We start from the raw sequence: 19,399 nt of genomic DNA, 5'->3' as shown, positions 1-19,399 counted from the left end.
CAACCCACTACCACTCCAGTCAGGGTCCCAGGGGTAACATATAAACTATTGGTCTTGGAGGCCAAGGTTTTATAACTGCTGGTGGTTGTTTAAAATTTGTGATCACAGGGGGCGCCTGGGGGGCTCAGTGATTGAGCGCCTGCCTTCACCCAGGACGTGACCCAGGAGTCCCAGGATCAAGTCCCACATCGGGCTCCCCACAGGGAGCCTGCTTCTCCCTCTGCCTGTGTCTCTGCCTCTCTCTCTGTGTCTCTCAAGAATAAATAGGTAAAATCTTAAAAAAAAAAAAAAAATAATAATAATAAATTAAATTAACTAGATAAAACTTGTAATCACTCACCTACTTAAAATCTTCCAAGGGCCTCATATTCAGAGGAAATACCAAGCCCCTCCAGCCCCCAGGGAGGAATGAGATGAGCACGCCACCAGCTCCAAGGTCAATCAGCTGTGCCAGGCACATGCCCGTCTCCAAAGGGGCAGCCCCCGAATCCCTCTGCAGGCCTTACTCTCCACACAGGGAAAACCCATGCACATTAGAGTGGCGATCCCCAGTGAGAGCTGGCCACCCCTTGGGCTCTTTCTCTGTGCAGGGCCCTTTGTGCTGAACAAAGGAGCCTTTCTGTGGCCTTCGTGGGGTACAGGGTAAAACGTGTGAGGACCATGAATGAACAGCATGAGCGAGAAAGCCACTGGGCTGGGCTGCCGCCCACCTGGGCCCTGGGCCTCTCTGCCCATAACCCACTTCAAATCTCCGCTTTCCATTTCTTTGTTCTATAAAATGGAAGTGAGTGGCCCAGGTCACCCAAATCCCCTCCAATGCTAGCACTCAATTCCCGACAAGCCAAACCACAGTCGTCTGGGGGCACTGTCACCTCATGATGGCCCTGCCCTCAGGTTGGAGCCAGCCCCCAGGAAGGGACCCTCTCTGTCTGAGCCTGCCTGCCAGGGGCTCTGAGTAAAACTCGGCCTAGGTGGCACCTGTGGTCTCATTTATTCTCAAGGACTCCATAAAGCAGGTAATTTTCACTCTGGATTTTTTTTTTAAGATTTTATTTATTTATTCATGAGACACACAGAGAGAGAGGCAGAGACACAGGCAGAAGGAGAAGCAGGATCCCTACAGGGAGCCCCATGCAGGACTCAATCCTGGGACCCCGAGGTCACACCTTGAGCCAAGGGCAGATGGTCAACCACTGAGCCATCCAGGTTTTACTCAACAAGAAAAATGAGGCTTCAAAGTGTTACAGAACCTGCTCAACTTCCCATTGCTGGTGAGAGGTAGAGCCAGTCAGTCTGATTTGCAAGGCCTCTGTTGTGATCTGAGGGTAGTTTGTGGGATTTTTACTTTTTGCTTTGTTTTTTGAAGCACCTGTGATAAGACTTTATCAGAAATGCATGGAAATATTCCAGACTTCACATGTTACAACGCAAAGAACAGTAGACTCTTGAACAACACAGTAGTTGGGGGTGCCAATGCCCCATGCAGTCAAATACCCATATATAACTTTTGACTCCCCAAAAGTTTTACCAATAGTCTATTGTTGACCAGAAGCCTTGTCAACAATAAAAACAGTTGATTAACACATACTTTGTATATGTATTATATACTGTATTTTGTAAGAATAATGAAGTAAGCTAGAGAAAAAAAAATGCTATTAAGAAAATAATTCCAGGGGATCCCTGGGTGGCTCAGTGGCTCGGCGCCTGCCTTTGGCCCAGGGCACGATCCTGGAGTCGCGGGATTGAGTCCCACATCAGGCTCCCAGCATGGAGTCTGCTTCTCCCTCCTCCTGTGTCTCTGCCTCTCTCTCTCTCTCTGTGTCTATCATAAATAAATAAATCTTTTAAAAGAAAGAAAATAATTCCAGGGATACCCGGGTGGCTCAGCGGTTGAGTCTCTGCCTTTGGCTTGGGGCGTGACCCTGGAGTCCTGGGATCAAGTCCCACTTCGGGCTCCCAGTGTGGAGCCCGCTGCCTGTGTCTCTGCCTCTCTCTCTGTGTCTCTCATGAATAAATGAATAAAATCTTAAAAAAAAAAGAAAGAATTCCAAAAAAATACCTTTACAATACTATACTATACTTACTGAAAAAAATCTGGCCTATAAGTAGACCTGCACAATTCAAACCTATGCTGTTCAAGGGCCAACTGGATAATATCCAATTCACTGGATGTTTGATATGCCATTCAGTCAACTATGTATACTATAGGTAATAAAAATTCTTTTACTAAATTGACCAGACATGTGTTAACGAATTACCATATTCACAAAAACAATACAGAATCAATACTCTGACCTCCATCTGTTATCGATGGATCTTGGCCTAACAGAACCCCCATTTAGAACTTGCGAGCTAGTCTGACTATCCAGGAAGGCTCATTACACTACAGTTCGCTAGGCCCATCCCTAGAGTCTCTGGTTCAGGGTGTCTCAGTAGGGTAGGGCCTGATAATGTGCATTTCCCCCAAGTTCCCAAGAGACGCTGAGGTCACTGGTACAAGGACCCTATTTAGAGACTCATTCCTGTCTTCTTGCGCATCTAGCTCCTATTGGCTCAAGCATTCAAGTGTCCCGGATGTAAATGCCACTGTTTTACCATCACGACTTTTTGCTCCTGTGTTCAGAGTAGGCCATCTACCTACTTCTCCCCCTCTGGCTCTCTGCACAAGAGAGGGCTGGCTTTCTGCCCTATTAGTTGGCTTTCTGCTCCACACCAGCTGGCAAAGACTGAAAGAAAAGGCCTTCTAAGTAAGCATCCCAGCAGGGAGAACTCCCTATGATGAGCCCTTGGATCAGAGGGAAGGCTGTTCCCCTTTCAAAGCATAAGATCTCCCCTTTCTGCCATACATTGGGTGTCTAATAAGTACTTACATCTACATACGATTGGTTTCTTCACTTACCTTTTTTTTCAAAGCTTTGAATTCTTCAAGATGATATGCTCTTTTTTTTAAAATCTGAAAATATAGCTTTTTCAGAACTTTTCACACACACACACACACCAACAGAATGCAACCAGGATTTTAAACAGTGGCTTCTGCGCAGAAGTCCAAGTGCGAGCTATGGCTGTGTTTCTCTCTTTGGCCTAATTTCTTGCTTGGAGTTTTCAGGTATAATCAAAGGATTGGCTGCTTTTGGAATACAGGTCTAAGTTGGGCGGTTCTTCACTTGATCTGTACCCCTTTCAGGGTTGCTAGTTGATGAGAACTGCTTGAAAATCAGCCTGGGAGAGGGTGAGGTCCTTACTGAGAGGGCCTTAAAGCAGCAACAGACAGCTCTGGAGCCAGGCTCAGGGGCTGCTCCACCAGACCCCCGTAAGGAGTTAAAAGGGCCTTCGGTGACCTCCACACTGCCTTTCCACCTACCTCTCCTGTGCCCACCTGAGGCCATTCTGGGAGGGCAGCAAAGAGAGGGCCCTGCCACTGGCCTACACAGGCAGGCGACCAAGATCTAGTTCCAGCCCGGCCAGTAAACAATGAGTGTCCCTGGGCCACTTACTGGAGCTCCAGGGGTGATATTTGGTTGTATGTATATCTTGGGCAATGGGCCTGGATGACCTCAGACATCCACTTCGGCACAGTCTGTTAGCAAGAACAGGAAATGGTTTTGGCCAAATGTGCTAATGAATAAGCTTCTGAAGTGACAATACCTTGGCATTGGTGAACTGGGCATGACCAGGGAGGAACTATTGTTGTCCAAGAGCTGAAAAGCCTCACCTGCCAGGGCAGGACCCTGTGGAATCAGCTGGGGGCGGGGGTGCTTCCTAGCAGCTGTCCCCCAATGCCCCATGGGCCCACCCTGACCACACCTCCTGCCACGGGGCTCCCTTCTGCACGGAAGGTAGACTGAGAGAACACCCCAGGGTGGGCTGCGTTGGACAAAAAGAATCCTTTCCCGTTTCCTCTCCCTCCCAGTCTCTGCCTGACACCCCCTCTCCTAACATATGCATACTAATTTAACACATATGTTGTTAAAAATTAACCACTGAATTGTAAAACTAAAACAAACTGAATTCTATGGCATAGAAATTATACCTCGATAAAGCAAGTTAAAAATATTCTTTGAAAATAATTTTTTAGGGGGACTCCTGGGTGGCTCAGTGGTTGAGCATCTGCCTCTGGCTCAGGGTGTGATCCTGGGACCCTGAGATGGAGTCCTGCATCAGGCTCCTTGCAGGGAGCCTGCTTCTCCTTCTCCCTATGTTTCTGACTCTCTCTGTGTCTCTCATGAATAAATATATAAAATCTTAAAAAAAAAAAAATTAGGGGCACCTAGGTAGCTCAACCAGTTAAGTGTCTGACTCTTGATTTTAACCCAAGAGTCTCAATCTCAGGGTTGTGAGTTCAGGCCCTGCATTGGGATCCACGCTGGGTGTGGAGCTTCCTTAAAAATAATAATAATAATGAGGGATCCCTGGGTGGCGCAGCAGTTTAGCGCCTGCCTTTGGCCCAGGGCATGATCCTGGAGACCCGGGATTGAATCCCACGTCAGGCTCCCGGTGCATGGAGCCTGCTTCTTCCTCTGCCTGTGTCTCTGCCTGTCTCTCTCACTGTGTGCCTATCATAAATAAATAAAAAAATTTAAAAAATAATAATAATGATAAAAATAATAATAATAGTTTGTTAAATGTAAAGACTTTATTTGATTCTTCTGCAACTAGGCTCAGAATCAAAAGTAAAGGAACTTTGGTCAGGACATGGAGATGATCACATACACACGCGCACACGCGCACACGCACGCACACACACACACACACACACACACACGACTAAAGCAAATGCTCCTAAGCAGAAATAAGAACAAAGGGCAGAACCAGAGAGGCAGCAAAGTGATCAAAAGCAGCAACTAGGGGCATCTGAGTCAACGGATGACACCACTTAGCAGGACAATGATACTCCTGGGCCTTTAGGAAGTGGCGACCCTCCTAGACACCCAAAAAGGCATCCGGTTCCCACTCTTCAGGGCACTCTTTGCAGCATTTACCTTCTGATGGAACATCAAATGAGCAAAGCAGGCCACACAATGAAGAAGCCGCTGGAACCCCTTCCCAGCCCTGGCCGGTCCGAGGCCCAGCAATCCCCAGGTTAGCCAAGCAACAATGGGCACAGAGAGCACTTTCCCTGTGTCGACCACATTTGAAGACTTTTGTGATTCTACTATGTAATACTCCCTACTCCGACATGGGGTAGAACAGACTTCAGGTTGGCAACCTATTTTTTTTTTTTTTTTCATAAACTCCAAAAAGAAAATCTCCTGTCAGGCCATTTTTAAAATTCAGGAGACTTATACCTGGAAGACCTTGAAACTATCTCAGTTTCTTTACTTTCCGCTGCTCTGTTTTGTTTGGTCAAATCAAGCAACTGCCAATGGCAAGTTCTCTAATGATTGATAGAGGGTGGGGTGTGGGTGGCTGGGTGTTCTGGTGATGTTGGCTTGAAGGAGCAATTTGTGAAGAGCTCTCCGCTTGTTGGGAGCTCAGCTACACCAGGGGTGAGGCTGATGACTCAAGCTGCAGGGCGGGGGTGAGGGTGGGAAGCAAGGGACCCAAACCAGGAAAATATCAGATGCAGAGGGTTCACTTATTTTGACAAATCTTTTCTTTGTAATCATCTATAATAAGACCACAGTACACTGTGCCGTGCGTATGATATATTTGGGGAAGGTAATGAAGTCCGGTGGATAGGCAGCATAACTCAGCTCCCAGCTAGTAAATCTTTGCTTAGAAGTAGGGTAAAGTCAGAGGTAGGTAAGGATATGTGTGTGTGTGCGTGTGTGTGCGTGTGTGTAAAAATTATAGGGCTGGTACATTAGCAAGGGCAAAAATTAGCCAAGTTCTACTACTACATTGAGATTTAGAACATCAGAGTACAGTGACTACATTTTTCTGTAGAGATCTTTACAGCTATTTGAAATTATGAACCCATAATATGCAAATGCACACAGCTAAGAAATACACATTCTTGGCAGAGACTGAAGATGTTATAATGTGTGCTGTAAACGGCGACGCGTATGTGTATAAAATCCGCGCGCACATACTAACTGGTCGATTATCCCCTCTAAAACCACACATAAATTCTCCTGACAGGAATTGGAATTTCGCACACATCCCAAGAATGAACAGACTCTTAATGTGCTGTGTGTGTATGGATGGAGTATAAAAAAACAATAGAATGGGTCACTAGGCTAAGAGAGCTTTCGGATTCTCAGGCGCGACTACAAAGGAACTTGGGGCTACACATTCCTTTTGAACATGATGTGATATTATTCCTCATAGTTGATAATATTTATGAAGTCCCAGGCTCTGTGACAGCCACTATACTGGGTGTTTACCTCCTCTGATCCCATCTAAGAAGGGAAGGAGGGAGAGATGGGAGGGGACGAGGGGTGGGCATGGGTGCACACGCATGCACACGCACACACACGCGGGCGCACACACAGGGTGTGTCCTATTCAAAGGCTTGACCGCTCTGTCACACGGCGACTTTCCCAGGGAATGTGACAATTTACGAGGGTGGAAATGTGAGTTTGTCCCTGAGGCCGGCAAGAAGGGGAACTAGGTCACCCAGGTACCCCGGGGGCTGGGGCAGAGTCCCAGTACAAAGATGTGTCCTTCTGTGGTGAGACGACTTCAGGCCCGGAGTCAAAGTCTAGGCAATAGCCGGTCCTGAGCAAAGAAGAGAAAACTAGGGAACTGCAGTCCAGAATCTGAGAAGAGGTAACAAATTCCCAAAATAGAAGGTTGCTGAGTCAGGCCTGTGCAAATGCAGGCTCTTGAAAATTGTAAGGAAGGAAAAGAAAAGCCTTTAGTTAAACAATGGCTTTTAATGACTTCTGCAAATAGGTGACGCTCAGCGAAGTGGCTCAGTCTGGTGCATCAGAATCTCTCATGAGAAATTTCTGGCAAAGCAACGAAGGCAGAACGCAGTGTGATTTAGTTTTCTATAATGTAAGCAGAAATATTATTTTATCAAATAATTCACTTTTACAACCCTTCTCTCCACCTCCACCTCCCCTTAAAAGCAGTTTAGGAGGGATCCCTGGGTGGCGCAGCGGTTTAGCGCCTGCCTTTGGCCCAGGGCGCGATCCTGGAGACCCGGGATCGAATCCCACGTCGGGCTCCCAGTGCATGGAGCCTGCTTCTCCCTCTGCCTGTGTCTCTGCCTCTCTCTCTCTCTGTGACTATAATAAATAAATAAAAAATTAAAAAAAAAAAAAAAAAAAAAAAAAAAAAGCAGTTTAGGAAACTATCCGGGGCTGCAGGTAGACAAAGGCAAGCATGTACTCGCTGGTCTTCCAGTGGCTGGCAGGACAGTGCCTGGGATTTCGCCCCACCCCTCCTACCACCTTCTCATCTGTGCCACCCAGCTTGTGCACACGATTTCTGAGTTCTTGGAAACCCGCTGAAATCTGAGTTAGGAGATAATTTACAAAATGGACACAGGCACGTCTGACATCAGAAGTTAGCGGGAAATGGGAAGCATTTCCCTTCCCTTGGGGAGCTTTCTATATTTTGCAAAGTTGAAGCCAGGAGCCTGAGATGGACATCGCTCATCAGTGAGCCTTGAATCTACCAAGTCTTCATGAAGGCACAGATTCCTAACTGTCAGAAAAATAACAGGCAGGCTTTTTTGTTCAAGTGGCTTGTATTTATGTGTAAATTAACACTAGGACAGAGAAACCTTGAGATTAAAAAGATGGATATAAATCCACCAGGGGAAGCCTATGCAAACTTGGGCCTTGGAATGGGGTCCTTGAATCCCTCTAGCACATCTCACAACCTAACCATTACACAGGATTCACCGGCCCCTAAGCCCTTTCTTCTGTTTCTGTCTATGCATCACCCCAACAACACATATTATGTGGCCCACACAGAAAATAACAAAAGAGGAATTCTCATCCTTGACCATGAACCGCAGGGTTGTGAGCAAGTGGCTCTCAAAGAAGTTGAAACATGAAACGCTCCATCTACATTGAATTCTAAAACATGGATAAATGCACACCCCTGTTATTTTAGTGACCTGGTATTCCTATGTGCTGGGAGTTGCAATTTTACAACAGTGATTTAAGTAGCTCCGAAGGCAATTTCCTAAAATGCCGTAGGACTAAGATATTGGTCAATGAATAAAAATAATCCCAGTTTGGTTCTAGACTGAAATAACATGTTTTTAATAGTCAGTATGACGTGGATTATTTCTTCCTAAATTCTTATCATTTAACTTGGAACTCTATAGTATGGCATCCCCTGAAGTGTACCAGAATTGAGCAAAAAAACAAAAAAAAACCACCTGAAGTAAACTGAACAGAGGGGAAAAGCAGTGTAACGGTTAAGATTCGCTACACTCAATTCTCCAGGTCTGATCCCCTTCACCAAATGTATTTCCTCCTGCTTCCTACACAGGTTTTTCCACTGAGGAGCTACTTCTTCGATGAGCATGGCACAGGTCATGTTGGTACTGCCACCATTCCTTTGCACAGGCTGTTCCCCCTCCTGGAATAATCTCCAGGAAACTTGGAGTCCATTTAAGTGCAGTAGAAAGAAGACAGGCTCTGGAATCTGAACAGATGGGCAGTGACTTATAGAGGCAGCAGAGAGAAAGCAAGGACGTGGTACCACAAGCTGTGGTCAGGAAGCCGTGCTGCTCATGCAGCCAGGCAGCCCAGAGCCTGCTCCCTAGTGCTCTGCACCTCTAGCCCCAAGCCAAAGAGACCAACTCCCCCTCCATGACTTCTGTGTCCCTTTGTCCAGGCTGCCCCCAAGGCTGCATTAACTGTTCTCTTCTCCTAGCGAAGTCACCTCCAGATGTACCGCTCCTGCCCCCGCACTCTATCCCCAAATGCCAGGCCTACCTGTGTGCCCTGTCCTCTTTGTTCCCGCCACCCCATCAACTGCCTGGCCCAGAGCCCAGTGCCCAGCACAGAGTAGAACTCAAGAAACACTGGTGTGAAGTTTTTTTTTTTTTAAGATTATTTATTTATTTACTCATGAGAGACACAGAGAGAGAGGCAGAGACACAGGCAGAGGGAGAAGCAGGCTCCCTGTGGGGAGTCCGATGTGGGACTTGATTCCAGGACCCTGGGATCACGCTGAGCCGAAGGCAGACGCTTAACTGCTGAGCCACCTGGGTGCCCCAAGAAACATTGGTTTAATAAATGAATGTTGACCATATGATTCATTTTTCCAGAAAGTTCAATATAAAAATTATTTATTCTACTCTTAACCCTTAAACATGTAAACATCTTCCAGGCATCTTGCAAACAGTAAATCAGCAAACTTAAAATGCTATCAATCTGTCTGCAGTCAAAAAACTCCAAGGACTGCTTTAATTTAAAAAAAATAAAATCACTGGGGACGTCTGGGTGGCTCAGTGGGTTAAGTGTCTGCCTTTGACTCAGGTCGTGGCCCTGGGGTCCTAGGATCAAGTCCCGCATCGGGGTCCCCACAGCCTGCTTCTCCCTCTGCCTCTGTCTCAGCCCCTGTCCTCTCCTCATGCTCTCTCTCTCAAATAATAACTAAATAGAATCTTTTTTATAAAAACCATTGGGTAAAAACCAAGACTATTACATAAGCAAAAGACTGGAAACAACCAAAATGACTATCTATGAGGGGCTGGTTAACAAAGTCAAGGAAGACCCAAACAATGGAATCTACATAGTTGAAACAAACAAGCAAAAAAAAAGAATCAAGAAGTTCTTTATAGTCAGATAATCAGATGTCCCAGAAATTTAGGGTTGCATGGGAAGTGGAAAGTGAAATATAGTGTGTATGGAATGCTCCCATTTGGGTAAAAAACTTCAAAAATACAGACACACGTGGATATACACATGGGCACACGGAGACATATTTTCCTGTATATTCATGACATCTCTTCACACTGAAAAACCAGTGACAGTGGTTGCCTCCATGTGGGGGAACCAGGAGAGGAGGAGAGATAAGGATATTCCATTTTGAAAACCCTTTTGTACCTTTTGAATGTTAAACCATGTAAGTGTTGACCTATTCGAAAAAATTAAATTAAAAATTCAAAGCAAACAATGTGTGGAAGAGTAATAAAAAAAAAATCTAGTTTAGGAAAACATAAGAGAGAATTCCTCCTTTAAAAAATGGTTTAAGGCAGCCTGTTGTTGAGTCATCTGTAAAACGTGAAGACAAAATCTGGGAGGCACCCTTCTGTGGCAGAAAGGATGCCGTGGCAGGGGTGGCCGCCCCTGCTGCCTTCCTGGATGACCTGGGAGTGGAGGAGGGGCCTCTCTGACCCTCAGTCTCCTCCTTTGTGAAGGTGAGTGTTTGGACCAGCTCTTAGTACAGGCCAGCCCTTTCCCCACGTGGGAGGAGGAGCTGGCCCTCGGGTGGATACACCTAGTTACTTGGTGACAATCTACTTTAAAAAGAAAAAATGTCCTTTAAAAGGAGAAAGAGGGACGCCCAGGGGCCTCAGTGGCTGAGCACCTGCCTTCGGCCCAGGGCATGGTCCCAGAGTCCCAGGATCCCGCACAGGGCTCGCTGCAAGGAACCTGCTTCTCCCTCTGCCTGTGTCTCTGCCCCTCTCTCCATGTCTCTCATGAATAAATAAATAAAATATTTTATTAAAAAACCTTTTTTTTTTTTTTAAATAAAAGGAGAAAGAGAGTGCCCCACCCACCACATAGGAGTCTGTGGCAGGGAGATAAAAACCTCAAATCCCTCCCTACCAGAGTGCAATAAAACCAATGTGTCTCACTTCAGGAGCTTAAAATACATTTGCAGACACACCCTTCCCTCCAAACACACCTGCTGCCTTTTTCTTTCCTCTTCCCACATCCTCTCTGGACAGGCCGAGTGCCCAGTTATGACAGAGCTGAAATATTTCCTTTTTTGTTCTAATATTTCCTGCGTGGACCCTCCCCTGTTTTATGGCTGCCATACACACTGCCATCTGGGATGACCCAGGAACAAGAAGATGCTTCGTGACTTAAAGACAATGAAAACATGTCCTTTTAAAAATAAATAAATAAATAAACAATAATAATAGTCATGCTCGGCCACTTCTATCCCCAAAACACAGCGTTTACATAAAGAATCTAAGGCAAAAAGAATCACAAGGGCAACTGACTGGTGGTGACTGGGTCCTGGCATTGCTAGAGAGGCTTACGTGTACAAATTGTCTGGACAGAACTTTCTATGGATGCTTGAGAACGTGGGGCCTGGACATCCTTTCCACTGCCCTAAATTTCTCTCCAAGCCCCACCTCCACCCTCTTCCAACTCGGGAAGGCACTGAATTTATTCTGCTTGCCTTTTGCTCATGGGAACCACAGGGGTAGCTCATTTTGCACAGGGCAAAACTCAGGCCGGTGAAGGTGAGAGGGCTGCCCCGGGCCCGGGCTCCAGCCAGGACTCGAGGGCCTTCGCTTCCTCCCCAACTACTGGCTTTCCTGCCGTCCTGTCCAGAGGCCCGGCGCACTGCCCGCGGTGTGCACTCCCCCACTCCCAGCCTGGGAACACCAGCCTCCCCAGACTGCTCCCCCTCCGCCCCCGGCCATGGGCTGACTGGGTGGCCCCAGGGCCAGCTGAGCCCCCACAGTGTGCCTGGTGGCACCTGCAGAAACGGCGATCCTTTGGACACATTCGGTTAAATGAAATGCATTTCCTTTTCCCTTCTGTTTCCTTTGACTTTTTTTTTTTTTTTAATGTGGCTACTGGGAAACTTAAAATTACATAGATGACTCGCACTATATTTTTACCAGGCTGCGCTGCTCCAGGTCATATGGTCTTACCCGGTTAGCTCCCAATCAGCAAAACCGACCCGCCCTATGTGCCACTCTCTGTGTGGCCAGACATTCTCTATTCTAAAGACTGACCCATGTCCAGGAGTGAAGGAGTAAAGAATGCACCCCTGCCAGCGACATCTAAAGCCTCAGGGTGGTTCCCACAAGTGTATCTCCCCTTCCATAGCGGGGACAGAGAAAGGGATTCTGGAAGCCCTCAGGTGACACAGACTCTATCTACATGAGCGGTAGGCTTCCCTGCGGTCATCTTTCCTGGAGACAGGATTTTTAGCTCTTCAAGTATAGTAGTAGCTTGGGGAGGAAGAAGGATACAGTCTTGGATGTTTGGGTGCCCCCAACCTCATTCTTCACTCTCCTCCCTTCAGGTTAGGAGCAGAATTCACAGAACCCACGACTAACAGTGGCTTTCATGGATGCATGCCTGTCTTTGCTAGGAGTCAGGCTGAGGGCTTTGTGTGGTGTATCATGTCCTCTCCTTTCCCACCCACCTCATGAAGTTGGTGTTCATAATTTTCCAGATGAAGAAACCAAAGCTTTAAGAGATCTGACACCATGACCAAGGTGACCTCAGGAAAGCGGCCAAGCCATAAGGATTCAGGTCTCCTCAGTTCCACGCCCCATGCTCCTCACCATCACTTGACTTCTTGAGGTCTCGGTTTCGTCACCTGTTGTATGGCGATGATACCAGCCAAGAGACGGAGTGGAGCCCTGGGACCCAAGGGGACCTGTCCTCCCCTAGAACTAGATTCTGAGCTCACGAGGAGCCACCATTTTGAAGGGCCCCCAGCTCTTGCCATTCCCTCTTCCTGGGCTCACGAACCCTTGTTGTGTCAACTCTGAGGCTGCCCGCAGCCAACTCTCCTGTCTGGGTGCCCTCTACTTCTTGCCTTCAGGGAATTAGGTCCCTCTAGTCCCTTATATCAAGACTCCATCTAAACATCACCTCCTCCAAAAACCCACCAAAACTACCAAGTCAGAGAACTGCCTCTCATGTGGCCCTTTCCTGCTTCCCAGGATGTAATGATCTTCTTCCTCATCCCTTCACCCCCAGCGCCCTGCGCTCCCTCCCCAGCCAACCTCAGTCCCAAAAGAGGCCCTGACATGGACAGGCCTAATCATGGTCCCTCCTCCTACAGGAAGGATTCTGCGTGGCAACAAAGCCCCAGGCTCCCGAAGAAGCAAAGGTTGTCTCTAAACAGCCATGCCCTAAACACACTAAGCCAATGACATGGGTTCATATTTCTCAAGATTCTCCTGCTCTTCTTATTTTGGGGTCAAGGAATGATCAGTTAAGCGCTCTGGGTTCATTTTCTTACAGGTGTGTAATGGTTAAAGTGTGACATGTGACTTGAGGGAAGGTTACACATCTATTAGAATACATTTCTAGAGACCCGATGGCGCTGGGAAATGCAACTGAATGCTCTGTAAGGAGACATAAACCAGAGACATAAACACCATAAACCAGTAGCTCCTCGCCTGGTGACCAAGAGAGGCCAGGAATGAGAGGTCCCTTCCAGAGCACATCCTCCACATGCTGGAGGCAGGGACTGTTCTCCTCATTTAAACTCCATTAGGTAAAGTTCACTAAAATCTTCCCCATCAATGGAGAAGATGCGGAGAATAGATTTTCTTCTAAATATCAGTGGTTCACAGTGGGAATGGCTCAGGCTTCTCAGGAGAAGAAGCCTTTCTGTTTATTAAGAGATGGCCTGGGTTGACAGAAGCTCAGAAAACAATGTGCAGGGGGATGGGTGTGTGCATGTGCATGTGTGTGTATTTTGGCGGGAACAGAAAAAAGACTGGAAGGAAATGCACCAAGATCGGGGTGTTGTCACAGTTTGGGAGTTTAATTTTACAACGTTTCTACATTTTCTGAATTTTCTACCTTGACTCGCGTTGCTTTTATAATCAGAGAAGGAGCAGTAAACCGAATGCTAATCGTTTTTTAATTTCCTCAAGAATCTGTTTTTACAGGCACCATTTCAGTGGGGTTTGGAAACCAGCAGGGTGTGAAGCACAGATGAAATCCCCCATTCCTGCAGGGCTGAGTGTACCCCTTGGCCCTGAAGAGAAGCCCTCCCTGCATCCACGCTGGCAGCCAGCTGTCCACAGCTGTTCTGAGGAGGCAGCAAATGAATGGTGCTGATGGAAAAACACAACATTCCTGACTCTCCAAGGATGGCATTCTGCTTGGAACTCTTGCTCACCAAAGAAGTAAATAAACAGAGAGAGAGGTGGCAGCCAAGCAAAAGCCAGAGGAACTTCAGTCCTGGAGGTGGGTCAGCTGCCTGGGCCCCTGACTCCTCACAGGGCATCAGAAAAAGGAGCCCTGTGCCTAAGCCAACCAGCCCTGTGGAGTCAGGGCTACCACCAGCTGCCTGACCGTGCCCCCCACCCCCGGCTGTGCCTCGTCAGGGCCACCTCCCCTCCTTGCCATGAGCAGAGCATGTGGGAGCAGGTTTCACTCCTGCCTCCAGGCTGAAGAGGTCCCAAGACTGAGGCACCTGGCTGGTTCGTCGTCACAGAGCCCCAGCACTCACGGGCAGACCCACTCATTTCCTGGGGCACCACTCCCTGCCCGGCACTGTTCTGGGGTGGGGAAGACGATGGGGGACCAGAACAGGCAGGGCCCCTGCCCTACTGGAGCTTACATTCCAGTGGGTAAGACAAGCCATAAACAAGAAGAGAACCAAGATCGCATCCCAGACAAGGTGGGTGCTGTGAAGCGTCTGACAAAGGGAGGAAGGTGGGGGGACCTGAACGTCCAGGCCGGGGACCGGATGGGGGGAGATCAGAGGGAAGGAGCCCACCAGATGGAAAGAACAAGCGAGGACAAGCGCGGGAGCAGGACGGTGTGCTCCAGGAACCACGGGGCCCAGCAGGTGCTGTCCCGGGAGTGGAGGGAGTCGGAAGGCAGGTGGGAGCCACAGGAGGGTGAGCGAAGGAGCAGCCCACCTGCCTACTGAAAGGAAACCCACTGAGCATGCTTGGTGAGGCGGGACTGGGGAAGGGCCACCGCTGTCCCCTGCTCCCGGCATCTCTGGCAGCACCGTAGCCCACCCACTGGGTCCAGGGCTCCTCTCACATGCACTCTGATCGTGCCTCCCCGCCCTCCCGACACCGAGGAACCCTGCTGATGGCAAGGAAGAAGCAACCCTGACCGACGCCCACCCCGGCACTGGCCTAGAGCACGTGTGCAATACCCAGGACAGTGCCGCATGCTGAGGAAGTGACAGCGAGCATCCCACCAGGCTGCCCGCGGGAGCCCCCCGCTTGTGATGCCCGCGCCAGGCTCACCGGGCACCGCCGTGGTCCCGGAGCTGCCCCCCCCCCCACCTCTGCACCTCGGGCCTCCCGCCTGCCTTCTCTCCCTGGCAAAACCTGCTGCAAGCCCCGGAATGGTTCCGATGGGAGGATTAATTCAGTGCGAGGAGCTACACAGAGAGAAGAGCACTGTGCCTCGCTGCTTCCCCCACAGCCCACCCGCACTCTGCCGACCACCAGCCCAGGGAGGAAACATGCCCCATTGCAGCGACAAGGCTGTGACCAGCAGAATGGCAGATACTATTTCTCTGAAGACAACAGAGGACTCGGGTGTTGGTCCTAAGAGTGTGGAAGGCAAGGGGAACTGTGGGGGGCTGGTCCAGGGTAGGGTTGGGCGGGGGGCGGCGGGGAGAGCCCCACACCTGCCCAGCCAGCACCACACACGACCGCCTGAGCTCACGGTCAGGGGGAACCACGTGTGATACGCCACTTTCACAATCTCCTCTCGCATAAAAATCACCGTTACCGTTATGCAGAAAAGCCAAGGACCCCCACTTTTGCAGATTCTTAAGTTCTGCTCTGTGAGATCTCTGGGGTATGCTTCATTTTTCTGCAAACAGTGGCGACGGGGGTTGGCGGGAGAGGTCAGTGCCTGAGAAAAAGTGCACACATAGAGACTCTAGGAAATCTTTGTATCTTAAAACCTCGGAGCAGCTCAAGTTCCCCAAAGCCCTCCCGGGGGGCCTCTTCTACACAGGTCAGGGTTCGCACCAATACCCACCATGCAGTTGGGTGGTAGATTTCTTCCAGTAGGGCACAGCCATCCTGGGGAGGAGTCATCACAGAGGGTGGCTCCAGACCCTTGAGTCTCTTCTTCCCAGGAGGGGAGGAGGGGTTATAAATAGCCTGGACTCTTTCAGCCCTCCTCAGGCACAGATCCCACACCCCCGTCCCAGCCTCAGCCAGCTGGTCCCTCCTCCCCCAAGTTCCCACAGCCTGCTATAAGAGGGAGGAAACGGCTCACCCACTGTGGGGGTGGGGCAGAAAGCCCTGCCGGGCCCCCATCAGAGCTGGTGGCCTCCCATCAATTATAACCATAAGCCCGCCACACCTCCGCACCCTGCTGCAGTGGCAGCACTGGATAGAGGCAGGGGGCAATGTGATTAGGGGGGCCTCTTACCCACCTGGCCACCCCAGAAACCCTGAGCTGCATGCCCAGAATGTGTTCATGCACCGTCGCCTCTCTGCCTCAGCTTCCCCACCTGTAAGATGGACAAACAGCTGAACTCCCTACCATCGTGGGGATGGCCATGACCTGAGATACATGGAAGCCAAAAGGCACTGTCTACTGTAACCCTGCATTGTCGTGATGACGTCAGACCTTGGTTTCTCCCACAGGAGCCCAAGCACAGCTGTGGGGACGCTGATTCTTATCTGTTCACAAGAGCAGAAGAATTATATTTGGTGGCATTGTGTTAGCCTCGAATTCTTGATACCGCGTGCCCTTGTGCAGCAATAAAACTTACAAAACATTCTCTCTCACCAGACATTTCTGACTAATACAGACTGGCATACACCGCACCCAGACGTATTTTGATTTAATATGGTTCCACTGGACTGTACACGACAGTGGATCCCAAGGATGAGCGTTGCCCTAGAATATTTTGGTGGGGGTAGGGGTGCGAGTGGGGGTTGGGAAAGCTCCCACCCATCATTCTGTTTACCATTCGAAACCATTCCCATCCATGCACACTGGTAAGAAACAAGTGGCTAAAATCTAAGTGGCCAACTCCTAGTTCTTTTTAATTAAGACACTTTGTTTGCTCAATAAAATACGGCATAAAAAACATTTACTGAAAACCCACTCATTGATGTCTAATAGCTGTGTCAAATACTCATAACAACATTTATTCCAACACCCCCAGATAATTGCTCATCTTTCTCATTTGGTATCCACAACAGCACAACATTTGTGTCCAAGTGTAATTGATCCAGAATTGGGCTCCCTTTCAAAAATATCTGTAAAACCTAATTACCAGGAAAACAGAGTTCTGGCATCCTACGGAAAGAGGGTGCTTCACAATGAGACAAGCTGCAAACTCATCTTGGCCAATCAAGCTGCATTATGTTACAAAAGGAGTTTGAGGAATTTGGGGTGAGAAGGGAGCAGGAAAAGTTGGAATAGAGTCAGATTGAAACCTTCAGTGATAGTCCTCATTTTTTTTTTTTATTTTTTTAAGCCAAGGGCAGAGAATAGGAAATATACCACATTAGTTGGCGAGCATGGACATAGGAAGTACCAGATAATGACCTCATGATGGGCTCGGGGTGTGGGGTGGCATCTCGGGCCTCAGGCCCTGCGAGGCCTTGCTGAGGGAACTGTGTCCACCCTGGTCTGGGAGGCTGATGTCATTTTTTTTTTGTCTCCCAGGATTACTAACTGCCGTGGCAGGTCACTTTCCCTTGGGCCTGAAGCTGCTCATCTGTAAAATGAGCGTTCCTCCTATCTTTAGGGCATCTTTCTGCTCCAAACTTCTGTGACCTTTTCTTTTAAAGCAAAGGGCACACTTTCTACCCAGGTACTCTGTGGGGTTGGGGGAGCAGGGAGTGGGTGCAGGGGCAGCCGGGATGAAGGACTCGGTGTTTCCAACCAACTCTCAGGCATTTCTGTGCAGACTTGCACCAGCTGGGTATCAGACCCATTGGGAGGATAAAGATTTCTTTCAGCCCAGGACCGACCTACCAGGGTGGTTCTAACCTCGCTACCCTGGATTCGACTCGACAGCAGGCCAATGGGGAACTGGGCCAAACCACTGGACTTCTTGGAGCCTCTCTCTCTCTCTCTCTCTCTCTCTCTCTCTCTCTCTGCACATCTTCCTCTTCTGGGGCGTGTTCCCTTCCCATCTTCATCTTCTTCTTTCTGCCCCCAGAGGCCCCAGAAACCCCGGGCCTGGCCTTGCAGGGGTCCGCGGAGGCTGTCAGGGAGCCCACCCCTCCCGACGCGCGGCTCCCCTCGTCCCTGGCCCCTCCTCGCCTAGTTTGGGTACCGGCCTCCACAGCTGGTTTCAAAGGAAAAGCGTTGCTGCCGCTTGGCTCTTCTTTGGCTCCTCCTAGCTCTCCGCCTAATGAGATCAGACAAGCAGCCCGAACAACAAAGCAGCACAGCGGCCGGGACCCTTGGGTTTCGGAGGAGCGAGAGGCGCGCGGATCCCCGGCCGAGGCCCTGCGCTGCCTGCGGCTGCGGCGCGGGTCGGGCTGGCCTCGGCTCCACCTCCCCGAGGCACCGGGCGACCCCGCAACGGGGCCCATTTCCCGCAGCTCCGCGCCGCAGCCGCGCGGGTCGCAAGGTCCCGCAGGGGCGCCGCCTCGGGCAGGGGCCGCCACGAAGCCCGTGGGCCGCCGCGAGATGCGGGGTCCGCGCTTTCCGGGCCCTCCGCAGCCTTCGGGAGGAGCCGGGGGAGGTGCGGGCGCCCAACTCTCGGAGGCCGCCACCCTCCGGAATGCTCCCGCGCCTGCCCCGCAGAAGTGCGGCGAAACTTTTGGCAGAAACCACCTGTGGCTGCCGACGGGCCCGCCCCGCCCCGGCCCGCCCCGGCCCGCCCCGGCCCGCAGACGCCGCCGCGCCCGGGCCCGCACGCGCCCGCACAAGTTCCCCGCCGCCCCGCGCGCCACTTCGCTCCGGCCGCGGTGCCAGCCAGGAGGCGCGGCGCCCGCTCGCTGGCTCCCCCCTCCTCCCTGCCTCCTCCCCCGCTCCTCCCGCTGCATGGCGGCCGCCCCGAGCCCCGAAGGGCCGGCGCAGCCCCCAGCCCCCTGCCCCCGCCGGCGCCCCGGGGCGCGCAGCCCGCCGGCCTCCTAGCACCAGCCCCGGGACGGCGCTCCGGCTGCGGCGGAGCGGAGCCACCCTGCCCCGGGAGCCCCGCGAGCCCCGCGAGCCCCTGCCCCGCCTCGGCCGCCGACGTGCGGCGGAGACCGTGACCCCCACCGCCACTCACCTCTGCGCGCCGCCGGCCCCGCGCGCCTCCCGCACTTGGCGCCGGGCCGCGGTCCTCGCGTCCGCCTCCGCCTCCGCCTCCGCCTCCGCCGCCTCCGCCGCCTCCGCCGCCGCCGCGCTCGGTGCCGCGCTCCGTGCCGCGCTCCGTGCCTGTGCGCCCGAGGAGCGCGGGCCGCGCGCTGTCAGAGTCTCGTGGCGGGGCTGCGCCGGCGGGTGTGGAGCCGAGCGGCGGCGGCGGGCGCGCGGGCAGCTCCTCCCTCCCCGCCGCGCCTCCGCCCTCCTCGCGCCCCGCCTCCCGCGCCGCGGCTGTCAGCTCCGCGCCCCGCGCCCCCCGCGTCCCCCGCGCGCCCCGCGCGCCCCGCGCCCCCCGCGCCCCGCGCGCC

The 19,399-nt window shown here is 51.2% G+C and overlaps 2 protein-coding genes across 4 annotated transcripts in view; one reads left to right on the top strand and one right to left on the bottom strand.

The window, feature by feature from the left end:
• Window positions 1-19,081, bottom strand: part of LOC119872627 (zinc finger and BTB domain containing 7C) — a 335,100-nt gene extending 316,019 nt beyond the window's left edge. For all 3 annotated transcript variants that reach the window (XM_038543996.1, XM_038543999.1, XM_038543997.1), the window contains exon 1: window positions 19,018-19,081. The gene's annotated coding sequence lies outside the window, so the exon portion shown is untranslated. The remainder of the gene's footprint in view (window positions 1-19,017) is intronic.
• On the top strand, window positions 17,309-19,000 carry LOC119876424 (basic proline-rich protein-like). Its single transcript, XM_038541822.1, has 3 exons — window positions 17,309-17,321; window positions 17,956-18,486; window positions 18,549-19,000. The coding sequence occupies exons 1-3, from the start codon at window positions 17,309-17,311 to the stop codon at window positions 18,998-19,000; spliced, it is 996 nt and encodes a 331-aa protein (XP_038397750.1).
• Window positions 19,082-19,399: the final 318 nt, after the last annotated feature.

Source organism: Canis lupus, chromosome 7 (genome assembly GCF_011100685.1).
Source record: "Canis lupus familiaris isolate Mischka breed German Shepherd chromosome 7, alternate assembly UU_Cfam_GSD_1.0, whole genome shotgun sequence".
Lineage (NCBI taxonomy): Eukaryota > Metazoa > Chordata > Mammalia > Carnivora > Canidae > Canis > Canis lupus.
This window is presented reverse-complemented; position numbering and strand designations above follow the sequence as displayed.

Bases quoted from the DNA above. Each gene is read 5' to 3' on its own strand.
- LOC119876424 (XM_038541822.1), top strand. The intron at 18,487-18,548 runs GTGCGGGCGCCC...CCTGCCCCGCAG, and splicing joins TTCGGGAGGAGCCGGGGGAG to AAGTGCGGCGAAACTTTTGG.